At 38.8% G+C, this 25477-nt stretch overlaps 1 protein-coding gene across 10 annotated transcripts in view; it reads left to right on the forward strand.

Annotated features, from left to right (window-relative positions):
* RALGAPB (Ral GTPase activating protein non-catalytic subunit beta) overlaps positions 1 to 24510 on the forward strand; it is an 83330-nt gene extending 58820 nt beyond the window's left edge. For all 10 annotated transcript variants that reach the window (XM_077873144.1, XM_077873143.1, XM_077873141.1 and 7 more), the window contains 8 exons: positions 1714 to 1872; positions 7515 to 7680; positions 10105 to 10227; positions 12002 to 12138; positions 16088 to 16196; positions 16983 to 17061; positions 19352 to 19500; positions 20396 to 24510. In XM_077873144.1, the coding sequence (XP_077729270.1) occupies positions 1714 to 1872; positions 7515 to 7680; positions 10105 to 10227; positions 12002 to 12138; positions 16088 to 16196; positions 16983 to 17061; positions 19352 to 19500; positions 20396 to 20589 (1116 nt within the window). In that variant the 3' untranslated portion in view covers positions 20590 to 24510. The remainder of the gene's footprint in view (positions 1 to 1713; positions 1873 to 7514; positions 7681 to 10104; positions 10228 to 12001; positions 12139 to 16087; positions 16197 to 16982; positions 17062 to 19351; positions 19501 to 20395) is intronic.
* Positions 24511 to 25477: the final 967 nt, after the last annotated feature.

The following is a 25477-nucleotide window of genomic DNA, read 5'->3' on the forward strand; positions in this document are numbered from 1 at the left end:
AGTCCAAAACAGTTTGTCCCACGAATCCTTCAGGATTGAGGAGACAATCCCCCTATCTGAGGGAGATGCTTTGGTAATACACTAAGTTCTGAAATTCCCTGTGTAGGACCCATATCACATGTATAAATGAAATCTATAGATAATTAGAAAAAGAATATTAAAAATCTCCTAATGAACATTTATGACTGAAGGTACAGGCTATAATGAGCTCTGCTCTTTCATACCACTTTTAAAAAGTAACAAGTATTTGTGAGCCGAGAACTTCTTATGTTGTGTAGGTTCTAAGATCAGACTGGCTGGGTTTATAGCCTAGTGATGCTTGCCAGCTGTGCAGTCTTGGGCAGTTGCCTGATGTCTCTGAGTCTTAGCTCCACATCTGTGAGGAGACGATGAAAGTACCCACCTCACTATGGCTGTGTGAGACTGGGTGAGATGCTTCATGCTTTATTTAGCACACAGCTGGCCAGCCTGGAAGGTAAATACTGCCTTTTTTTTTTTTTTAAATAGGCTCCATGCACAGTGTGGGACTTGAATTCACAACTCTGAGATTAAGAGTCACACACTCTACTGACTGAACCAGCCAGGGCCCTGATATTGCCATTATTCTTTATTCCATTATCCTTAAAACAGTTTTATAAAGAAAAGAGATACTATTCCTATTTTCTAGATGTGGAAACAGGCTAAAAGTGTGAAATAGCTTGCTTGAGGTGAACTTGGGATTTGTACTAAGGCCTCTTTATTTTGAAAAGCAGAATTGAAGAGTGCTAGGCAAAAAGTTACTCATTGCACAAGTTGTCCCCTGCCCTCACTCCCTAGCAGCTGCTTGGTTAAAGGCCATTTAACTTTTTAGAAAAGAAGGGGCAAGGGCACCTGGGTGGCTCAGCAGTTGAGTGGCTGCCTTTGGCTCATGGCATGATTCTGGGTCCAGGATTGAGTCCCGTATCAGGCTTCCTGCGAGGAGCTTGCTTCTCCCTCTGTGTCTCTGCCAGTGTCTCTGTGTCTCATGAATAAATAAATAAAATCTTAAAAAAAAAAAAAAAAAAAGGAAAGAAGGGGCAACATTGCTAGTTTTAGGTTTCAGCACACTGATGGAAAATGTTCTGTGTTGTAGAAAAGTGAGTTGGTGATGGAGAGTATGAACATTACTCTGAGCTCACAGAAGTGGCAGGAAGGACAGAGGGAGAGAAAGAATCTCAAGCAGGCTTCAGTGCAGAGCCTGATGTGGGGCTCAATCTCACAACCCTGAGATCATGACCTGAGCAGAAATCAGGACTGGGCCACTTAACCAAAATTACAATCATAGTATGATCTTTATTGTCTTTAACAAAAAAGACAATTGATAGGAAGTACACAAGAATGTTAAATAGTTTCTTTAGGATAATGGTGGTGCTTATTCCTGCCACTTTATAAGTTTTTTACTTAATATTTATTAAACTATGAACAAGTGTTGGTCTTATATATTTTTTTAAAGATTTTATTTATCTATGAGAAACATATGGGGTGGGGGTGGGGGATGGGCAGAGTCACAGGCAGAGGGAGAAGCAGGCTCCATCCTGGGAGCCTGACGTAGGACTCAATCCCTGGTCTCCAGGATCACGCCCTGGGCTGAAGGTGGCGCTAAACCGCTGAGCCACACAGGCTGCCCAAGTGTCGGTTTTATAATTAGAGTAGTGAAAAGAGAGAATAATTTCTCCTTTCTTCCTTTGGTGGTAGGAACCTGCAAATAGTCGCCTACCTCCTCACCTTATTGCACTTGACTCCACGATACCTGGATTTTTTGATGACATTGGATATCTGGATCTCTTGCCGTGTCGTCCCTTTGACACAGTTTTTATTTTCTATATGAAACCAGGTCAGAAAACAAACCAGGAGGTAAGATTTCTGAATTTGGGGGATAATTTTTTATGCTGTAAATGTAAGAAGTTTTACTTGCCTTGTGCTTATCCATAGTAGGAGATAGGTTATACTTGATGCTTAAAGACTCGTGAACCAGTTCAGAATGGAATTAATGAAAATTATCATGCTCAGAGTCCTAAGTCTTGACACTCAAAAGAATGTGATTAGGGAGGAGCCACAATGTGTCTTTCTTCCCCTTAAGGAATTTAGATTGATAGGAGAAAAGAAACTAAAATACAGAAGGTTAGCAACAAAAAGCTAAAACTAGGCCCTGTTGTTTAAGAAGAGTGAAAAACAGCAGTAGATATTTGCTGAACATCTTCTGTGTGGCTCACTGTGCCTGGGTATAGAAGTAAGTAACAGTCTTTCCTCCTGAGGAGCTCATCTTCTAGGTAATATCGAAAGCAGGTAAATTTCAGTTGAGGCCTGCTTAGCATATGTTTGGGAAAAGACCTCCTGAAATAAAGTAAAGGGTAAAAATGGAAGACTTAAGTAAAATTTAAGTTAAAGAAAACTTTTAAGTTTTAGAGTAGGAGAATGATGAAGAAAAATAAAAGGGGATAATGGGAAACTGAGAGTAAATGACAAAAGATTTAAAGCATCTGTTGGAAATGAATAGTTGAAACACAGAATAGGCAGGCACCTACCAATTTTTGACTAGGAAAGGGCCGAAATTATATTTATCAAATACAGTATTAGATGTGTAGGGCATTATGACTACATGATCTTGGAATTTTACTATAGTCCGTGTAACACTATTAGCTTATCAAATTGAAGATACTTTAAGAAATTTATCAAAGTCACAAAATGTTTATTTTTATTATAAGCAGTATTTCAAATTATTAGTGAACTACTAGAAAATGAGAGGTGAACAAGCTCTACAGGGTATCTAACCTCCCAAAACTACTGTCTAAGGGGGGGGAGACAGATGACTAAATAAACAAGAATTGTAAAGTATGTTAATTAGAAGCATGTTTTAGGAGCCATAACCAGGAAAACCTAACCTCGTTTGGAGTTTAGGAGGAAAAGACATTTTTCTGATATCTGCAGTTATGTTCGCAGTAGGTAAAAAGGTAGAAGCAGGTTGTTACTAACAAAGTAGTAGCATATGTAATGACCCTGGAGGTAAGAGAGAATTCCATCTTCACAAAATTCATTGTGGAGTGAGTATACTTGGAGCTTAGGAGGATATGGGCTTATGGTAGCTGGAGGTGAGACCAGTGGACTCCAGGTTTTTGAAAGAACCTCAGAATGGGGTAGATTGGAGCAATTGGGGATTTGTTTGGAAGAAGTCTAATGCATGGTTCATATGACAATAATAGGGCCATTTTTCTCCTTCCTGTAAAAGAAGACATAAACCATTGAAGTAGCTCTTAAACTAATTTAGTTACCTTAGCTCTTTAGGGACTGAGAGTGATTAGAACAATGCACATTCTCTGCAGCCTCCTGTAGAATGTCTGAGCCCCACCTTTCCTAGGCACAGGGTGGCTTTAGATTAATTTCTAGCTGCCAGTCAGTGGCTTTGTAGGTTGAATTTGACTCATCTATTGCATCTTGACTAACTTTTCAGAAATTGTGTATTTAAAACTTTCACTCCTGAATAAAAATTTTAATTGGAAAAAAACTGGAAGTGGCTGACAAATCAGTTTTTTGGCACTTACATGACTGTGAAGCGCTGTGGGTGAACTACATATGTGTACTTCTAATGAGAAGTGTTTAAGACATAATGGCCTGGCAATTTTTGCCCAGTGGATTGACAAGTAATAGAAGGAACACTCCATATTTTGGTTTGATCACGCCTCTGTATGGTCTTGACATAGATCAGCATTGATGAACCACATCTGTGACTTGTGGACTCTGTCACTGTCTTTTGAGTGGGGGGAACTTTTAAAAGTAGTGATTCCAGGATATAAAATCAATGCACAGAAATCAGTTATATTCCTATACACTAACAATGAGACAGAAGAAAGAGAAATTGAGTAGATTCCATTTACAATTGCACCAAAAACCGTAAGATACCCAGGAATAAACTTAACCAAAGAGTCAAAGGATCTGTACTTAGGAAACTATAGAACACTCTTGAAGGAAATTGAGGAAGACACAAAGAATGGAAAAATGTTCCATGCTCTTGGACTGGAAGAACAAATACTTTTAAAATGTCATGCTTCAGGAAAAAAAAAAAAAAAGTCATGCTTCCCAGAGCAGTCTATACTTTCAAGTCTGTACCATCAACTTTTTTCACAGAGCTAGAACAAATAATCTTAAAATTTGTATGGAACCAGAAAAGACCCCAAATAGTCAAAGGAATGTTGAAAAAGTAAACCAAAGCTGGTGGCATCACAATTCAGGACTTCAAGCTTTATCACAAAGCTATAATCATCAAGACAATACGGTACTGGCACAAAAACAGATATAGATCAGTGGAAAAGAATAGAGAACCCAGAAATGGACCCTCAACTCTGTGGTCAGCTAATCAACAAAGCAGGAAAGACTATCCAATGGACAAAAGACAGTCTTTTCAACAAATGGTTTTGGGAAAATTGGGCAGCCACATGCAGAAGAATGAACCTGGAGCATCTCCTTACACCATATGTAAAAATAGCTGGATAAAAGATCTACATGTAAGACAGGAATCCATCAAAATCCTGGAGGAAAAAAAAAAAAAAAAAAAATCCTGGAGGAGAACACAGGCAGCCACCTCTCTGACCTCGGCTGCAGCAACTTCTTGCTAGACGTGTCTCCAAAGGCAAGGGAAACAAAGGCAAAAGTGAACTATTAGGACTTCATCAAAATCAAAAGCTTTTGCGCAGCAAAGGAAACATTTGACAAAACCAAAAGACGGCTGACAGAATGGGAGAAGGTATTTGCAAGTATCTTATAAGATAAAGGGCTACCAAAATCTATAAAGAACTTACCAAACTCAACACCCAAAGAACAAATCATTCAATCAAGAAATTGATAGAAGACATGAACAAGACATTTCCCCAAAGAAGACATACAAATGGCCAACAGACACATGAAAAAATGCTCAACATCGCTCATCATCTGGGAACTACAGATCAAAATCACCATGAGATACCACCTCACACTAGTCAAAATGGCTAAAATTAACAAGTCAGGAAATGACAGATGTTAGTGAGGTTTCAGAGAAAGAGGAATCCTTCTACATTGTTGGTGGGAATGCAAGCTGGTGCAGCTGCTCTGGAAAACAGTATGGAGGTTCCTCAAAAAGTTGAAAATAGAGCTACCCTACCACCTAACAATTGCACTACTGGGTATTTACTCCAGAGATACAAATATAGTCCTCTGAAGGGGCACCTACATCCCCATATTAATAGCAAATTCCACGATAGCCAAACTATGGAAAGAACCCAGATGTCCATTGACAGATGAATGGATAAAGATGTGGTATGTGTATACACACGCACGCACACACATACACATACATATAGTGGAATACTACTTAGCCATAAAAAATGAACTCTTGCCTTTTGCTACAATATGGATGGAACTAGAGGGTATTATGCTAAGCAAAATAAGTCAATCAGAGAAAGACAGTTATGATTTCACTCAAACATGGAATTTAAGGAACAAAACAGAGGATCATAGGAGAAGAGAGGAAAAAATGTAACAGGATGAAACCAGAGGACAAACCATAAGACTCTTAACCATAGGAAACAAACAAACCCTGGCTGGAGGGAAGGGGGTAGGGAGATGGGGTAACTGGGTGTTGGACGTTAAGGAGGATATGTGATGTAATGAGCACTGAGTGTTATATAAGACTGATGAATCACTGAACTCTACCTCTGAAACTAATATATTAACTAATTGAATTTAGAATTTAAAAATACTGCAATCAATATAAATGTACAATCTCCCTAAAAGCCAATAAATTGACACCAGGTAAAAATAAAAAATAAAAATAGTGATTCTAGGATCCTACCTCTGCTGGTGTTGTGTAGAAGTCCACAATGGTCTACGAGAATCTCATGTTCACAAAATTGTACAGGTGACAGAATTATGTTGATCTGGTACTACAGAATCCATGTCAGCTCACTCCTCTCTGAATTAAAGAATGCCTCAAAACAGGATTATAGGGGAAAAGAGTAAAAAATAAAACAAGATGAAATTAGAGAGGGAGACAAACCATGAGAGACTCTTAATCATAGGAAACAAACTGGGGGTTGCTGGAGGGGAAGGAGGTGGGAAGCTGGGGTAACTGGCTGATGGGCATTAAGGAAGGCATGTGATGTAATAAGCACTGAGTATTATATAAGACTGATAAATCATGGACCTCTGCCTCTGAAACCAATAATACATTATATGTTCATTAATTAAATTTAAACAAATTTTAAAAATGTAAAAAAAATTAAAAATACCTCATCTCTATTTGCTGATTTTGAGTGCTATCAACAGTGATACCAATTGCAGTGTTGATAGGTGATCCTTGTACTCTTTGCCTTTGTGTTGTATGATTTATTTTTTTTATAGACCTAAGTTCATACTGCATACTTTTAATATTCTATTTTAGATATTAAATTATAGGTTGAATGATCTTAGATTAAGAACTATAGATCAAATACATCACTTAATTGTCATTTATGCTTATAAGGTAATAATGCTAATACAAAATTAAATTTAAATGTTTTATAATTACTAAGTAAAAAGTTTGATGAAATGTCCAAGAAAAAAATATTCCCTGGGTGATTTTGATACATGCATTTTGATTTTGATAATTTGTAGAGGATTTCCCACTTTCCTGCCTTTAGCATAGAGTTTTCAACAGCAGCACTATAACTCTTTTAGGCTAGCTAGATAATTCTTCATTATGGAAGCTGTCCTATAAAAAGGACATTTAGCAGCATCTTTGGCCTCTACTCACCAGATACCAGTAGCATCCCATAAGTTGTGATTTCCCCCTCCAGGTGCCTCCTGGAGGGGGAAGTCACCCCTGTGAGAACAACAGTTTTAGGGGGTTTTCTTTTTGAGGCCATTTGTAAAAAGCCCAGGTATTAAATCTGGTATTTAGTGAGGAGCAGAGAACCTTCTGATCACCTTATTTTATGCTAAAATGGCTGCATTCTCTTCTTTGGACTAAGAGGAGGATGTTTTCTCACTTGTTTGTTAATTATACCTAATCTTTATTGAACTTATTAAAAATAGATTTGTACCTTTTACAGCCTTTGTCATGGTGTGTAATAAAATAATCACATACCTGTGTAATGTGTCTCACTAAGCAGACAGTAAAGTCTGTGAAGATAGGGACATAGCAGTTTTAATTTACTTTTAGTAAACACATCTGGTTCAGTAATTGTTTTGCTAGAGAGGGAGCTAGAATTATCTCACTTAATCTTCACAACCATTGTTACTATCTCTGCTTTAGAGATGAAGACACTGAAAGAGTGAGGTTAAGAAACTTTCCCAAGACCCAGCCATTTGAACCCAAATCTAACTTCTATAGAAGCATCATTTTTAACTATAGAAATGTATTCCCAAGTTTATTCTGAGCTTAGGCTTGATTTGTCAGGTACTTCAAAGCTAACTGATTTTTATGGAGATTTATTTTGATATGCTCTTTTGTTTCCTTCATTATAGCTGATGATTGGTATGTATTTCAGATTTTAAAGAATGTGGAATCTTCCAGAAATGTTCAGCCACATTTCCTAGAATTTTTGCTCTCCCTTGGCTGGTCAGTAGATGTGGGCAGACACCCAGGTTGGACTGGGCATGTTTCTACCAGTTGGTCTATTAACAGTTGTGATGATGGTGAAGGACCTGAACAAGGTAAAACTCATAATGGTCATTGTTTTTTCTTGTTTTATTATTCTTAATTTCTGTCTCTTTAAGTTTGTAGTCTTATTTTACAAATAAACCAGAGGTATATTAAAGAAGAATATTTTTCTCCTAATTCTAGTCCTGACAAGAAGTCACTTAACACTAGTTTATATATTCTTTCAGATGTCTTCTGTATATGGGGGCGGGGGGGGGAGGAATTAAAGAAAGATAGACAGTTCATATAAAATTCATGGCTCAAATGTCACAAGGCTAATAATAATAAGTTCCTAAACTAGCAGCAGTTTGCTAGCAAGTACATTTTGTCCTTTGTCCAATACAGTTTTCTATTAAAAGGTGTGTTATATAGACTTTGTGGTTATCATTAAAGGTTACATTTTTGGGATATTACATAAAAACCTTTGTAGTAAACAGCTATCTCTGAGAGATTGATGCCCATATCTACAAATCTTCCTGAGGAAGATAATCAGGATAATAAATACAAGAGCAAGTATAAATTTAAACTTAAGACCTTTACCCTCTCCTCCTCCCCCCCACAATGCTCTTTCTTCTGAGGGCTCCTGAAGAGCACTGGAGAGTTAATATCTCTGAAGGGGGTGATACCTGTGTCCACGCTTTGAATTACTAGAGTTGCTCTGTGAGCAAGATTGTACCCTCTCAAGGTTTCCAATTGAATACCATTGTGACTTGTGACCTGTCATTTTTTTCTAATTTCAGTCAAGGCTAAATCTAAGTATTTAGGGATATACTCCAATTTTAATTTACATATATCCTTTAATATATGCTTGAGTATATCTAATTCCCATAAGTAAATTTATAAAGGATATGCACATGTTTCAATTTGATAAATGTATCATTGAATGCTTATGGTTGCAGTAACAGAAGACTTGACCCAAACTGGCTTATATTTTAAAAGTCATTTATTGTCTCATGTAGTAAATGAAAATTCTAGAGATTAGTGTACATTTTTGTTGTCATTTGATCAACACCCTGTTCTCTTTCTCTGCAGTTTTCCTTTAGCTCTGCTGTCCATATGTTGGCTTTTTCCTTAGCCTGGCTTCTCTCATAGTACCAAAAGGCAGTTCCAGGCTTTATATTCACATGCCAACCCTCGCCTGAAGAGGAGAGATTAGCTGGGTCTCAGAACCTCCCTACTTCCAGTCCTGAGATATGCAGTGATTTGGCCACTCTACACGTGTGGCCGTAGCAAGAGAGATGGAATGACTCTTAACCCTGGTAGAGAGATAAAGACAAGGTAGAGCCAGTGTGAAGGGTCAGTTCCACTCACAGTTCACATCTGCTACAGAGCAGAGGAGGGTGGAGTGGGTGTTGGGGCAGTAACCCAAGTGTCTATTACAGTAGACACAAAGTGCCTTCCCAGAGTCTAAACCAGGAGTTGGCAAACTATGCTGTTTTTGCAAATAAAGTTTGCCACATCCTCACCAACATTAGGTATCTTCCAATCTGCTAGGTGAGAAGTTTTCTGAATTAATTGATTAATTAAGATTTTTAATTTACTTATTCATGAGAGACAGAGAGAGAGGCAGAGATAGGCAGAGAGAGAAGCAGGCTCCATGCAGGGAGCCCAGTGTGGGACCTGATCCCAGGACCCCATGATCACGCCCTAAGCCGAAGGCAGACACTCAACTGCTGAGCCACTCAGGCGTCCCAAATTTTCTGTTTTTAATTATAACTGAGTTTCAGCATTTTTTCAATTTTTTTTTTATTTCTCTCCTGGGAACTACTTGTTCCATTTCCTCTTCCCATTTTTTTGTCAGGTTGTTGGTCTTTTATGCATTCATGGTAGGACATTGTGTTCATTTTAATTGAGAAGTGTACTAGTTCTCAGGAATGTTACTTTTGTTAATTCATTCTTTTTTTTTGTTTGTTTGTTTGTTAATTCATTCTTGTTGGCTTAGAGCAGATACTACTATTCAATATACTGCCTGTACATTTTATGTTCTGTCACTGGCCACTGGGGAAGAAGCAGAGCTGAGGAGCAGTAGAGAGAGACCAAGGACAGAAATAACCTTGAAAGCAAGAGTGCAAAACGCACAGACACCTGCCCTCTTTTTAGAGGTCTGTGGTGGTCATCTTCCTTTAGATTATTACCTCTTCCCGAAAAACTGCCTCATAATCTGCCTCATACAGATGAGTTCAAGTCTCTGCTTTTCAGAAGTAGCCTATTTTAGTGTAGTTTCAGAAACTGTAAAATTAAAGTTTAATCATTTAAAGTTAGTGTAAAGACATTTAATGAACATTTATATTTTATTCTTCTTACATACTCATTGGTTCTTGCTGGAAACATACCTTCTGTTGATTATTACTTTATTAACCAATTAAAATTTCATGAAGCAGGATGAAATGGATTTTTCCCACCTTTTGGAGCAGTAATGTAGTGTTTCTCATTCCTAGATGAAGTGATTTCCTCTGAAGACATTGGGGCTAGCATTTTCAATGGACAGAAGAAGGTGCTGTATTATGCTGATGCCCTTACGGAAATAGCTTTTGTAGTTCCTTCTCCTGTGGAGTCTTTAAGTAAGCATTTTTTATATGGTGCTGTTTTAAAATCTGTTTTTATATTCACTGGTTTGTGCAGTATTTTTGCATTGGGAGAGATTTCTGAAGTCATCTAAGACACTGTTTAACTTCTAAGGCATGATAGCATTTAGATGATGCAAAGGTATAGGATATTAGCTCCTCTTTCTTAAGGACTTTTAAAGACAGATGGACCAAACCTCTTATAATAATCTTTTTTTTTTTTTTTTTAAGATTTTATTTATTCATGAGAGACACACAGAGAGAAGCAGAGACATAGGCAGAAGGAGAAGCAGGCTCCCAATTGGGAGCCTGATGTGGGGCTTGATCCCCAGACCACACCCTGAGCAGAAGGCAGACGCCCAACCGCTGAGCCACCCAGACGTTCCTATAATAATCTTTAAGTAGAGAAGGAGAGATCCACTTCAACCCATTTTTTGTCTTTCTTTAATTAATCAATGCATAGAAGGCTTGTTTTGCAGTGTATTCATTTCTTTCTCCATTTATGAATTAGCTCCCATCTACTTGCCTGCTTCCATGTGAGAGCCTTATCTGGAACTCTAGAGAATCCTACAATTGGAAGGCTCTCTGATAGCATCTGGCTGATCTGACACCAAGCTGGAGAAACTTCACAGCCTAGAAAAGGTGGTGAATTAAGCCAGTTCTTCCAAAGGATCAGGAGTGATTATTACTTCTCAGTCTGAACCCATAGTCTTATCTTGCCTCAAACCTTTGCTTCTTGCAAATTAAGCCCATTTCTTTGTGCCTGACCAGGTAGTACGTGAAAAACTTCACCTTCATTGAGACGGTCTGTAGAATGGGCTGCTATATATCACACTGTCATGGTCTCATCTTCAGGCTAATTACTTTTCTCGTGCCCTTGCTCTGGCAGCCTTCTGAACTTTTTGTACTTGGGCCCTTGATTTCCCACACTAGGTCCCCCACCCCTGTCTTATATTCTTGGGCCAGTTGTGTCCCTGGTAGGAGGGGCCTTCGATGGTCTAGGTCAGTATCCTTAGCAGCTCTTTGCCTTCACATCAAGGCTGTGATTTATTACCTTGATTCCAGAAGCGAGGCCCTATTTGTCCTCTGTGGGTTGAGTCCCTCCTTTGTGGTGTCTCTAGGCCAGCCTATTTGCACCAACAAAGCTAGAATCTTGTCCTTCTACTTTAGTTGCTACAGTTGGGTCTTTATCTCTTGTCATGAAATGTCCCGTGTGCCAGCTGTGCCCCTGCTCTGACTCAACCTCTTCCGGTTTCTTGAGATTTGTCTTTGTTTTTGTTTTTTCTGACTCTGTGTGCTTGTCTGTAACCAGATCACTTCTTAATCACAAGGACTAGGTCCTCTGTAGCTTTGGAATGCCCCAGTTCCACTGGGTACCACACCACATGTTTGAATATGTAATCAAAATAATTAAGAGAATGACAGGTGGCTTATATTTTGCATCTGAAAAGTCTAAATATTTTCTAGTCTTATCTCAGTTTTTCTGTAGTGCAGGAGCTGGCAAACTATGGCACATAGGCCAAAATTAGAACACTAAGTACAGTTCTTACATTCTTAAGGTGTTATAAATAAAATACAAAGAATATGCATTAGAGACCTACATAGCCAGCAAAGCCTAAAATATTTACTGACCCATTATAGAAAAGTTTTATCAACCTTTTGTCTAGAAGCAATGCTTCTCCTAAGTGACTTAGGTTAAACTGTTAGCATAATTAGTTGAAACACTTCTCTAAAGAAGTAGTAAATATAATTTTTTTTCTTTTCCCTATAGCTGATTCATTAGAAAGTAACATCTCGGACCAAGATAGTGATTCAAATATGGATCTTATGCCTGGAATTCTGAAACAGCCATCCCTGACACTTGAGCTTTTCCCTAATCACACAGACAATCTTAATTCCTCACAGCGGGTAAGTAACTTTGTTGATACAGTTTTAAAAATTTGTCATGAATTGAGGGTAATTATAGAATCATGCTTTAAATCAAGCTTTTAACTGTAACATAAAGAACAATGATAGCAGTACTGATTCATTAGTATCTTAAGTTTTGCCTTTTTTTTTTTTTTTTAGTATCTTAAGTTTTTTAAATCAAATTCTTACAATTTTCTTTTTTTCAGCTTGCAACAAATAGGTCATTCTAAGATAGCCTCTCGTGGTTTCCTTGATTTAGCCATTCTGTTACCACGCTTAGGTCTCTCACCCATTCCTTCTCAGGCCTACACTTTTATTTGGTCCCTGAAATACACATTGAAGGTACAACAGTGATGGGCACCTGGTGGTGGCTTAGTCAGTTAAATGTCTGCCTTAGGCTCAGGTCATGTTAATGATTAGGGTCCTGGGGTCGAGTCCTGTGTTGAGCTCCTTACTCAGCAGGGAGTCTGCGTCTCCCTCTCCCCCTCTCACTTGTGCATACATTCTCTCTTTCTCTCTTTCAAATTAATCTTTTTTAAAAAATGGTACAACAGCAGCTATACATTCCATGTCTTTAATCATGTAACATTCAACTTAAACAAGTCTGCTCTATACAAATGGTAGCACTTTGGAGACTAGCCCAGTGTATGAATAGACACACTGAGTGAGGCACACAGCAGCCACCACAAGAAGGGAGTATTTTACTTTTATCCTTTTTTTCTTGCCATATCAGTAGATATTATTTTTGTTTTGTCTTTATTTTTGTTTTCTCCTCATGTTAGCTCTTCCTACTGGAAAGTGGACGAGTGATAGCAAGAGTATAAGATGATTTCATAAATGTGGGAAGATTGATTTATAACACATAATAAGAAAGGAAAAAGAAGTGTAAACTTGATTGAACCATTCTTTGATTTTATAGGATTTTTAATTTGGCTCTTCAACAGTGAAAGTTGTTTTTAACATAATACAGTTGACTCTTGAACAATAGGGGTTTAAATTGCATAGGTTCATGGGATCCCTGGGTGGCTCAGCAGTTTAGTGCCTGCCTTCAGCCCAGGGTGTGATCGTGGAGTCCTGGGATTGAGTTCTGCATTGGGCTCCTTGCATGGAGCCTGCTTCTCCCTCTGCCTGTATCTCTCTGACTCTCTCTCTGTCTATGTCTCTCATGAATAAATAAAATAAAAATAATAAAAATAATAAAAATAATAAAATAAAAAATAAAATATTGCGTAGGTCCAGACATCTGTGATTTTACAATAAATACAGTACAGTAAATGTATTTTCCTTATGTTTTTCTTAAATATTTTCTTTTCTCTAGCTTTACAGCACATAATACATCTAATATACAAAATATGTGTTAATCAACTATATTATTGATAAGACTTCTTTCTGGTCAACAATAGGCTGGATCAACACCTCCAGCCCCTGCATTGTTGAAACATCAACACTGTATATATGCACTTGAGAGAGAATACAGAAGTATTCACCTTTAAAATTAATATAGTAAAAGTAGAAAAGTAGTTAAGTTGTTTAAGACTTTCTGAAGTAACTGATTTTGAAAATCAGAAACTGCTATATTTAGAAGGTTTCATAGAATATAGTTTGGAGATGAACATGTCTATGTAGGGTAGTAATGTAGGATTTCAGCCAGATCTAATGTTCAGTGATTGGTAGACCTTGTACTCATTTTCTGAATGTCAGTATGGTTATTCCTTAAAATCCAAAATCTTTAAAGCACCGTATTTTTATTATTTATACTTTGTAGACTGCTACTAACCTTTAAAATAAACGTATTTTATCAGCAAAAATGAGTTTACTCAAGAATAGCAGAGAATTGCAACTGGGGACATATAAGCTATGGCAAAACCATTGGCAAGTCCTGCAAACAAAGGAGAGGAACATCGTTTTATGAAGAAGAAGGAAGAAGTTGGGAGGGGTTGTTCTGAGTGAAAGTCATTGGAGGAAAGCAAGAGTTCAGGATGGGAATGACCAAGGTCTCTCATTGGCTGAGTTGCAGAAGATTCCATGTACATCTTTTCCTGGTGGGGCTATAATTGATGTTTCTTTCCTGTTGATGATTCTTCTGTTAGGGTCTGTAATTGACAGTTCTTCATGTAATTGCCATTGGGTGGTACAGCTCCTTTTTCTAGCCTACCTACTCCATTTTAGTGAGGTTTCCCTTTACTGATTTCCACACTACTAACTAAAAAAAAAAAGAAAGAAAAAAACTCAATAGATACAGAAAAAAGTTGACATAAAACTCAACATTCATTCATGACAAATATTTTCAGCAAACTATCAGTAGAAGAGAACTTTCTCAACCTGAGACCGAGCTCTACTGGAAGCCTAAAGCTAACATTATACTATATAGTATTGTTGACTGCTTTCCCCCTGAATGGAAGACAAAGCAAGGATGTCTGCTCTCACCACTTATATTGGACATGGAGTCCTATACAGGGAAATATGACAAGAAAAAGAATTGATGCATAAGGATCAGAAAGGAGAAGTAACACTGTATGGATTTGCAGATGACATGATCTCTTGCTAGAGATCTCCCTAGAACTCTTGCCCCAATATGATTTGCTCCTTTGTGTGTGGGCAGAACCTGTGAACACGATTTATCCTGTGCTTATGTTACATTATACAGCTAAAGGGATTCTGTGGATATAATTATTAAAGTTACTTTGATTTAATAAAAAGGAGATTACCCAGGTATGCCTGACCTAATCACAGAAGCCCTTTATATTTAGGGCTGAAGTTGGAGATTCAAAGCTGATTAGGAGCCATGCTAAGAAAATGGTCTCTTAAAAAAAAAAAAAAAAAAAAATGGTCTCTGAGTGTGACTGGTGTCTGCCACCAGTTTGGGGAAGATCTTTTAGTCACAGTCATTTTCTGTGACTGTCAGAACACAAATAGAATTGGAAACAAGAATCTAAGGGAATTGCCATGGTCTCTGGTCATCTGCTAAACACAGGTATATTTCTGTGCTAATAAGGCAGTTTTGTTTTTAAAATACAGCTTAGAGATGAGATTCTACCTTCTGTACACATAGCTTTGTTTAGGACTTTTGCATAAACTCATTCCTGCTGCATGCCCTCAAAGTGGTGAGGCTCAGAGTGCTAAAGGGGAGCCACAGAGTCCTGCTAGCTCTTCAGAGAGACTTCAAGCCAATTGGTGGGCAGGGAAACCAGAAACAAACACTGTGATAGTAAAGAGATAAGCAACTCTTTTTTTCTTTCTGCTGACAAAAAAAGTGACTTTTTTGGCCTAGACTGTAGTAGGAAATTTCTGGCCTAGAAATGAGAACTAGAAGTAACTTGCTGATGGGACATTTTAGAGGTTAGGATCCCCAGGCAAACCAGTAACGTTGTGATGAAGTGATGAAGAAAGCATTCTGTTTGCTGGCCAGAGATAGACTCAAATCCTTTGGTCTCACATGATCTCATTAAGACATTGTCCATAAATTTTTTAAAAGATTTTGTTTATTTATTTTAGAGAAAGAGTGTGCACACACAAGTGGGTAGAGGGGCAAAAGGAGAGGGAGAAAATCTCCAGCAAACATAGGGCTCGATCTCACAAACCGAAGGTCAGGACCTGAGCTGAAACCAAGAATCAGATGCCCAACCAACTGAGCCACACAGGCACCCTGCCCACAAATTTTATTTTTATTAAATGGAAATTATAATTGGTCAGTATTCCTTATTTTCCTTTTGGAATTTAAGACCTTCATTTCTTTGTTCTAGTTTGAGACTTGATAAACAGAGGAGTCAAAGAGCTTTTTTGCAAATATATTTGCAAAAAAGTGAAAAAATAACTTTTTTCCTGAAGTGATATCCCATGGCCTGATACATCACTGGACAACTTGAATATGTGGTTGAGTAGTTTTATTAAGCCACTTCTTTTTTTCCCCTCTCCCTTCTCCTTTTCTGCTTTTCTCTACCTCATATAGCTTAGTCCCAGTTCCAGAATGAAGAAGCTGCCTCAGGGTCGCCCTGTGCCTCCCCTTGGACCTGAGACAAGAGTTTCTGTAGTCTGGGTGGAACGCTATGATGATATAGGTACTGTGTAAAGACTTTGTCCATTATAGAATGACAATGACTTGCTGAATATGTGGGGAGAGGCAGCACAGATGTGGTATGGTGACCAGAAGCTGGGGTTGGAGTTCAACAAGCCTGGGTTGGCATCCTGGCTGTGCCCCTCACTCAATTTCTTTAAGCCTTAAATTACTCATCTATTAAATAGAGACACTCATGGCACCTGCTTGTGATGATTTGATGAGACTAGTGGATGTAAGTGGATATAAAACTTTTAGCTATTCTTGATATCACAGTGAATAGCTTGTTGCCAGTTGGTCCCTCTCCATGTAGCTCCTGGTCTTCCCAGGTCTTCTGGAAAGGGGAAGAGGGAACACTTCCCTCACTTCTGCATGAACCCTACTGTCTAGTTCTGGTATAAAGATAATTTGTCTTTAGGAATTCTGCTATGGATGTTTCTCATGATTTTTATGTAAGCAACATAAGAGCATTAGAAGTGTATACTTAACCTAAAAATCACATCCAGGTCAGGGTTTTTGGACAAGTGTGATTGTTGCTTTCCAACCAAGCCCTCAAAAGCCACAGATCATGTTCTGTAAAAACTCAGCTTTAGATGAACTTATCTAAAATATGTCTTGAGGGAGATTTCTTCTTGGTGAGGAATGGTTAGGATTATGTATTTTAAGGATACCGTAATCCATATATTTATTGCACCCTTATATAAAGAGATTAGAAGTTAGATTTCATACTATTTATTTTAGAAATATGAGGGAGATATGAATTGTTACTGTTACTGTTACTTTCTTCCAGAGAACTTTCCCCTCTCAGACCTGCTGACAGAGATCAGTACTGGTGTGGAAACTACTGCAAACAGCAGCACTTCTCTGAGGTACACTCTTTGTTTGCCTGAGGCTGATCAGCATGTCTTTAAGCATGGAGAAACCTATTTGTTACAATGTGCCAGTTGTGGTTACATAAAGAAAGACATAAGGAAACAAGAGGGATGAAGGAAATAGGAAATAAACATAGAGGGGAAAAAATCAAAGAAGTTGGTAGATACATGCACAAGGTGATAAATTAGCAAGTATTTTTAAATGGCATCATTACTGTTGTACATTTATCTGCAGCAGAGAGAAAAATGAATAAGTGTAAGCAGGTAAATGTTAACCATAGTAACAGCAATATTAGAAGTAATAGAGTTAAATTGGTCAAAACATTCTGGATAGTTGAAATATCCTAGTTAAATGAGCTATTTAATGGAAAATATTTCTAGATAAAATGTAATACTAACTATATTATAGTGATATGATTCCTATTTTAGCTGCCCATGCCAAAAAAGGGATATAAGAAGAGAATAGTTGGATTCAGATTAGTAACAATGTATATCTTTAGGCTTTATAGTTTCAAGGCTTTTTGCTTGCTTGCTTGCTTGCTTGCTTTTGGTTTAAACAAATATTTTAAAACAACCCAAGAGAGGTACCATTATCATCTCTGTTTTACAAATGGAATGAAATAGGCTCATAGAGATTATTCTTCAGTATCACACATTCAGTAAATGAAAGAGAAAGTGATCTGAACTCACTCAGGCTTTTGACCCCAGATGCCAACCTTACCTTGTACAGCAGAGAGCTACCTTTGATATCAAGCTACATGATCTGATTTGTATTGCATGTAAGATGAATTTGTTCTTAAATTAGAACATCATTAGATTATTGTCATAGAATTGAAGTAAATATGGTTTATTTTTTTTTTAAGATGGTTTATTTTAACAACATATTTTTAAATTTCCCGAAAAGGAGAAGTCATTCTTAAAACTTAGGTGTTTTTTTCTGCTGAAGTATTTTAAAGCAAGTTGCAGGAGATCTAACATTTTAAATATTAGTCTGCATTTCTGAAAAGTAAAAACACTTTTCAGATAGACAAAGATAACATTATCACAGTAGTAAAATTAGTAAGCATTCCTTAATTCTATCTAGTAACCAGTTCATATTAGAATTTCTCCATTTTTCCTAAAATACCCTTTAGAGTTGGTTTGTTCAAACCAGAATCCACTCCATCTGATGTTAATATGGCTTCAGTCTCTTTCACCCCACAGAACAGCCCTTTTTGTCTTTTTTTTCCTCCATAATGCTGACTTGCTGAAGAGACTAGAGTAATTCTTGAGGTAGACTTCTCCAGAACTAGTTTGGAAGAAAACTTTGAAGTGTCTTGTGTTGGTGGTAGTAGTGTTACTGTTTCAGTCTTTTTAGGTCAAAAGTTATAATAATATGACTAGCCTGTAAAAATCGTATTTTGTTGGTAGACTGGCAAAAGTCAAGAATTTGTCTTGGTGACAAAATTAACTAAAAGACTAACTTTTATACAACATACTGAAAATTGACTCAATGTTGCTTTGGCCAGAATCACTTTACCTATATAGAACAGAAGCATTGTATTGAAAGCAAAAAAATAAGAAATGCCAACATGTAGCAAGTATCACAGAGTAATAACATGGGTACCTCTAGATGCAGTGACATATCCCTGAGCATGATGTGTGTCTCAGTCTTCTAAAGGTACAGTTTTGACATCAGCACCCATTACCTACTCAAAGGCTTTGGCCCTGCAAAGATGTAGCCATTTATTACCTCTGCTAAGGAGGACATTTTCAGCTGGCTCAGACTAATGGGCCTAACTTCCTCCCCCAACCCCTGAACAAAAATTACATTAGAGATTCCCATAATGGGGCCTAAACTATATTCCCACTTGTGCTCTGAGATTCCATTGTTGGCTCTGGTGGAATTCCCTATACCCTGGCCACTCCCACTTTGGTTCCCTATAAGGAGGAACTCTGTGAAAGTCCCATAGCTGGTTGCTAGATTCATAGCTCCCAGACAGATTCCTCTGTGTTTCCTTCCACCCTGTATCCCTAGTGGCTTTAAAACACATTTTTTTTTAGCCCCTTTCTTGTCAGTTTGGAAAGACTAGCAGCAGTGATGGGCATTTAGGGCTAAGTGTCAGTAGAGGTGGGAGTGGGAATGCAGCAACATGGACTCCCAGAAGGAAGATTCTGAGCAGACTGTGACACATTGGCTCTTAACAGACTACATCAGGCTTGGCATCAAGCGTCCTTAATTTTCTTACATGGTATGTGGGGGACTTAAGCTTTTATATGTCTGGGTGAAAAGTTTTCTTTTCTTAAGATCTACCACTCTTGAAAAAGAAGTTCCTGTCATCTTTATCCACCCTTTAAACACTGGATTATTCCGGATAAAAATTCAAGGAGCCACTGGAAAATTTAACATGGTCATCCCGCTCGTGGATGGGATGATTGTCAGCAGACGAGCACTTGGTAAGGTCTTCATATATTGCTGAAGAGTTAAGATTTCTCTGTTTTTTATTTACTTGTTTGTTTATTTAAACATTTTTATGAACCAAGAAGAAGTAGAAATAAGGAAATGGTGATATTAATAGATGCTACATATAGAAAATGCTATAGTTCTTGTTAAATAAGAAGCATATTTTATGAGACAGACGTCTGGGTGGCTCAGCGGTTGAGCGTCTGCCTTTGGCTCAGGGCATGATCCTGGAGATCACAGGATCGAGTACTGCATTGGGCTCCCTACATGGAGCCTGCTTCTCCCTCTGCCTGTGTCTCTGCCTCTCTCTCTGTGTCTCTCATGAATAAATAAATAAAATCTTTAAAAAACAAAGCATATTTTATTCTAACTTTGCTTTATCTACTTAAGTACAAATAGAACTACGATTCGCAAACTTCCAGGCCTGGAAAATGCAGATAGCTGTTTATAATCCAGGGCAATTAGAAATGGGTTGTCAGAACAGACTTTTGCTTGTTTTTCCTTGTCATTGTGTATTTCTTGCAGTCTTGTTGCAGTGTTGTCCTTCTCTCTGGAGATGGGGAGTTTTGCAAATGGAATGAAATAGGTTTGACCTTGAAGGGGAGAATAGTTCACTTGAAAACTGATAGTTTGGGCAGCCTGGGTGGCTCAGCAGTTTAGTGCTGCCTTCAGCCCAGGGGGTGATCCTGGAGACCCGGGATCGAGTCCCATGTCAGGCTTCCTGCATGGAGCCTGCTTCTCCCTCTGCCTGTGTGTGTGTGTGTGTCTGTCTGTCTCTCTCTCTCTCTCTGTGTCTCTCATGAGTAAGGTCTTTAAAAAAAAAAGCGACTGATAGTTCACCTAGATGGTTAGTTATTAATGTGGATTTTAATACCCTCTGTTTTCAAGGTTTTCTGGTGAGGCAGACTGTAATTAATATTTGTAGAAGAAAGAGACTGGAGAGTGACTCCTACAGTCCACCACATGTCCGCCGGAAACAGAAAATCACCGACATTGTCAACAAGTACCGGAACAAGCAGTTGGAGCCAGAGTTTTATACTTCACTTTTCCAGGAGGTTGGACTCAAGAACTGCTCTTCTTAGACACTGTCTAGGACTATTGAACTCCAGTTTGGGGCTATGATATCAGAGCAAAACAGTTTGATAGGTGATCACTGTAAAAAAGACAAACAAATCACTCCCCAAGAGCTTACTGTTTAATCACCAGAATAGAAGAAACACATTATAAACCCATTTGATAGAAGACTTTCGGCTTTCTAGTGAAATGGGCTCCCAGACACAATCATATTCCTGCTGGTAATGATGATACACATTTTAGCCATAAACTTTCTTTTAAAAGTGACAATTTTAGTTAAATATAAGCCTTTTGAGGAGAAAGGCTTTATGCATCTCAGTTAAACACGTGCATTGGTAGTATCAAATTTGCAAATTAGAAGTTGAAGATAGTTTTATACTTCACTTTTTAGGAGGTTATGTTCAGAATTAAAATCTGTCTCAGAATCTTCCAGGACATTTAAAGATTCATACTGATGATAGCATGGAGGAGAAGGAAAGAAATCTCAGCTTTCTGCTCACTTGTAAGTCCATTTGTCGTCCAACTGTCCAACTGACAGAAACAAACATATATGTGTTTTGTTTAGATAAGAAGCCTGACATTAAAATATTTCATGTTTCCTCTCCACATTTCACAAAGTTATCATCCTCATTACTGCACAGATCTATCTGAAGGCCTCAGTTTCTGGGCAACCCAGGAGCAGATCTATAATGGAGGCTTGGCCCGGTCCTTTTACGGCGACACAGGTGGCGTTTGTGGGTTAGCAGTTGTAAGACGACAGCAGTGATGCCTCCACTCTCTCCTTTGCTGTGTGGCTTGGGGACATGATGATAGGTTAAACATTCATAATTCCTTGGTAATTTCTTGGTTAAATTTTGAGAAATGTAGACTCACAACAAGGGTTGAAAATTATTTGGTTTCATCCATTGTCTCTTATTTTAGGACCAAGCAGGAAACTGCAGTAGTTTATGAAGGATTCTAATTTGGGGTTCAGGAAATAGCCTCTCAATGCTACTAATTCAGATCTCTCCCAGAGAGCTACTGGATTTTATCATAATTGACAAACGTTAGTGACCACCCCTCGGGTGGCTACTGTTAAAAATGGCTGTTGTCATGTTTTTTTGGACTTTTCAGCTGAAGGCACAACAAAATCCCTGCCCGGGTTTTGGAAATACTTCTGTTACCTCGCTGCTACTTTTTTGCCAGGGATATATCTTTTGAGGTGGCCAGACCCAGAACAACCTTCCAAGGATTCCTGTTACAGTGCTAAGAGTATACACTGCTCATTTCTCCTATTCTTATATGCTTTCTTCTTTATTAAGATTATTTTATGTTAAGAAAGTAAGTGACATCTGAAGTCCAAAGAGGAGTGCTCACAGCTGTGTTAGGGGTGGTCTCTCTATGTGAACTCTGTTGTCAATAGACTTTGGTCAGGGCCGCAGTGGTGTGTTTCATTTGACGTTTGGGGATTTTAACATTAGAGAGTGGGGGATAATGTAGGGCCTAGCTCCCTGTGCAGATATTTCTATTCCAAAAGTATGTATTTTGTCATCTGTGAGCAAGAAATGTGGGTATTATAGCACCTCTTGGTTTTAAATTTGCTGTACCCTTTTCATCATGTTTGTTTTAAGCTCAGGTAAAGGTTACCTCCTCCTTCTAAGACTCCAGTTTCCATTCAGGGTATGATATTATCGAGTAATTGATTTTCTTTTTACTCTGGGCAATAAATCAATGTTTCCAGATGGTAGCATGGAGGCAGGGGGTATATGATAAAGAGGAGCAAACTCTACCCTAAAAATGTTTTTACTAATTCAGCAGGTATAAGGTGAAGTTTAACAACTTTCATGGAAATTCCAGATTGACATTTCAAAGGAAAAATGGTCCCTTTTTATAGTGGAAATGAACAAAGAAGGCTTAAATTGATATGCAACTTACAACATTCCAGAGGTTAAAAATAACTGATGTAGGTGTATTTCCTCGGTGTAATTCTTCGGATAGAACTTTTACCTTTAGCATAATTTTACTGTCAGCTAAATGTACTGTGATGTGCGTGTTGAGGGTAGGCCTCCTGACCCTTCAGTTTGCTCTAATTTCTGGCAACTCTGTAATTCTCATAACTGATGAATGAATAACTGTGTTGAATGCAGTTTGTAATCTAGAAGCCTGTGCTCTCCCAGGGAAAAAGGGATCGATTCAGAGCTGTGCAGCCCCTGGAGGCACGAGACCCCAGTGTGTACAGTACAAACAGAGTATAGGGTACATATACCTCGTGAGGTGCTCTTTCCTTCTACTCAAAATAACATTCACCTACGGAGTGAGTGCAGTTAGAACCCTTGGAAACTTTCATTAGTATGGGTTTGAGTATATGGTCACTAAGTTCACCCAACTGCCTTTGTTAAAAATCATGTTGAGTAGAATAATGCCAGAGGAGCATATTTAGTCCCTAGTTACAACCTTTAGTAGTCCACTTGATAAATTTGCTAGCATGTATTCTTAACCTCTGAAGGGAAGCCAGGACCATTTTGGTCTGTGGCTTTTAAACATTGTCGTTGCTGCATGTGACAGGAGTATCGGGATGGATGAGTGTGGCATTTGGTGACAGGGAAAGCATTACCCAAGGGACAGAGGCAGGTAGCCCCTCAGAGTCCATTTTACCATTTGGGAGATGGGGGCTTTCTTCCTCCTTTCTGGTTGGGAGCACTGATGACAATGAGGAGGCTTTGCCTTTTCTCGGTCAGCCAGCTCCCACTTGTGTTCTGTGCTCCTCCTAAGACCTCCTCCTACCTAGCATTGGCCCTCTGAAAGGAATAGTTATGTGTCAGGTTCACCCCCTCCTGCCCTGACCATACACCCATGCACATGCATGCTGTCCTCCATTTCCAGGTCCTCGATTTCAGGGCAGCCCATTCTCCTCTGGACTCACTTCTAAATACAGAAGACCTACATCTTTGGCCAGTAATGTCAGTTGCCCACAGGTTGTGTGTATGAGGCCTTTATTAATGGTTACTTTCTACATACTGTGGGGAAGCATTTGTCAGGCTCTGCAGAGTGATTATCAGAGTATAGACGGTCTTTGGGAACATTTATTTCCATTGGAAGGTGGAACTTTACCCAAAGTGGGAATCAGTTTTGCTCAAAGACATGTTTTGTGGTAGATAGTAAAGATGTGTTAGGGGTAATTTGACACTCCTGCTGGCAGTGGTTCTCCATTCAGCATTTTAAAACCCATTCAGGTTATATCTTCCTAAAAAGAATTGATTTCTGTGTTTACATGAAATAGTTAAGTTAAATTCGATGGTCTGTTTTAAGGATTTCGGTGACAGCCTCTTTTCCTGAGACGGAGAGATTGGAGGTAATCCACTCACTCAGTGTGGAATCAAACTGTGGGTTCTCAGTAGCTGAAGAAGCCATGTACTGTATAGTGTTTTTCTCAGAGTTTCAACTCATGTTCTTCAGATGCTTTTCTTTTTTTTAATGGTGAGGGAAAAGGTGTAATTTGGGATTCCACAGTGCCTTGCATATAGTAGGCGCCCAATAAATATTTGTTGAAGCAAACCAAGTTTTCCAAGTCCTTGCCTCTTGCAGTGACCAAGAACATCTTTCTCCTCTGAAGGGCTTGGCAGTTGTGGCTAAAAAATAAGCAGTATCATTATTTGCTTGAAATCATATATACAATTTGTATGAATTTCGGTATGTTGCCAAGACATGATCTTTTTCTTATTGTATTTTCTGTAAATATTTCTGGCACTGAACTGTAAAGTAAAGGGGAAGTGTAAATACGAAGGTGTACTCGTGTCCCCTCGCCTCCTGTGTTTTCTCTTCATTGGTTAGGGGGAAAGGCCCAGAGGCTTGTTTGTATTTATGCCGATCCTTTGTCCAGAAGAAGCCCATGGAATATTGAATGTAATACATTTAGTCAATTAAATTTTAAGGATATTCTTATCTAATAATGTTGTGTGTACTTTTGGTTACAGGCGGGGTTTGATTCCTGCACGGGTATTTCTGATTTACTCTTTCCAGGGCATGTGTACTCTGCTTTGCCTCACCTTCATAATTTAGATCCGTGGGTTTTCATGCTGGTTTTGTAGAGTTTCATGGAATATTCAAAATGAGATTGACTTTTAAAAATAATTTTTAACTGAATTGACATACAGCATTGTATTAGTTTCAGGGTACAACATAGAGCAAGTCACTATTTTTATACATGTCACTATACAAAGTCATTATAGAGCTTGTGTAATGAAAATGCTGTGAACAGAAGCCCAGCATACAGACGCTAGTGTTCACTGGGGGGCTGCCTGCCTGGATCTTAGGAATGTGGAAAGGCCAGCCGTCCTCCTGCCTGCAGATAATCTGGGCTCTGTCAGGGTTAGCAGTCAGGAAAGGAGAGAGACACAGAGGAGGTCATCCTTCCCCCACCCACTGCCCCTGTGAGTAGGGTTGGCTACAGAGGATTCCAGGCAGCATGACTAGCACCTTCCTGTCTACATCACATGTGTAGGGTGGTTGTATCACTCGAGGGAACAATGACGAGAATTGGTTAGGGTACATGCCTCTGCCAAGAGTCACCCCTCCACCCTGGCACTGGCTCGATATGATGTTAACATGTAACCCCCTGAACTGCACCTGGAGGCCAGGGCTGGCCTGTAGTTGTGAGTCCATGCCTGTTCTGACCACAGGACCTCTCACTGGTCCTTTGGTGGCCATTGAGGCGTCACCTTGCGCTGATTGCACAATTGGTTCTGTTTGGGGCTCGGCAAGAAAATGTGTGTTCAAGCCTTTCCCACCAGTGCTCCTCAGCCCTTTCTGACCCCACCCCTTTCAGGACCCAGTGTTAAGGGATCTCCCCCACCCCAGCACAAACCACTCCTGGTCTTTGCCTCTGGGCTGAGTGGCACAGCCTACCAAGGCACTGTT

Source organism: Canis aureus, chromosome 26 (genome assembly GCF_053574225.1).
Source record: "Canis aureus isolate CA01 chromosome 26, VMU_Caureus_v.1.0, whole genome shotgun sequence".
In the NCBI taxonomy this organism is placed as follows: Eukaryota; Metazoa; Chordata; class Mammalia; order Carnivora; family Canidae; genus Canis; species Canis aureus.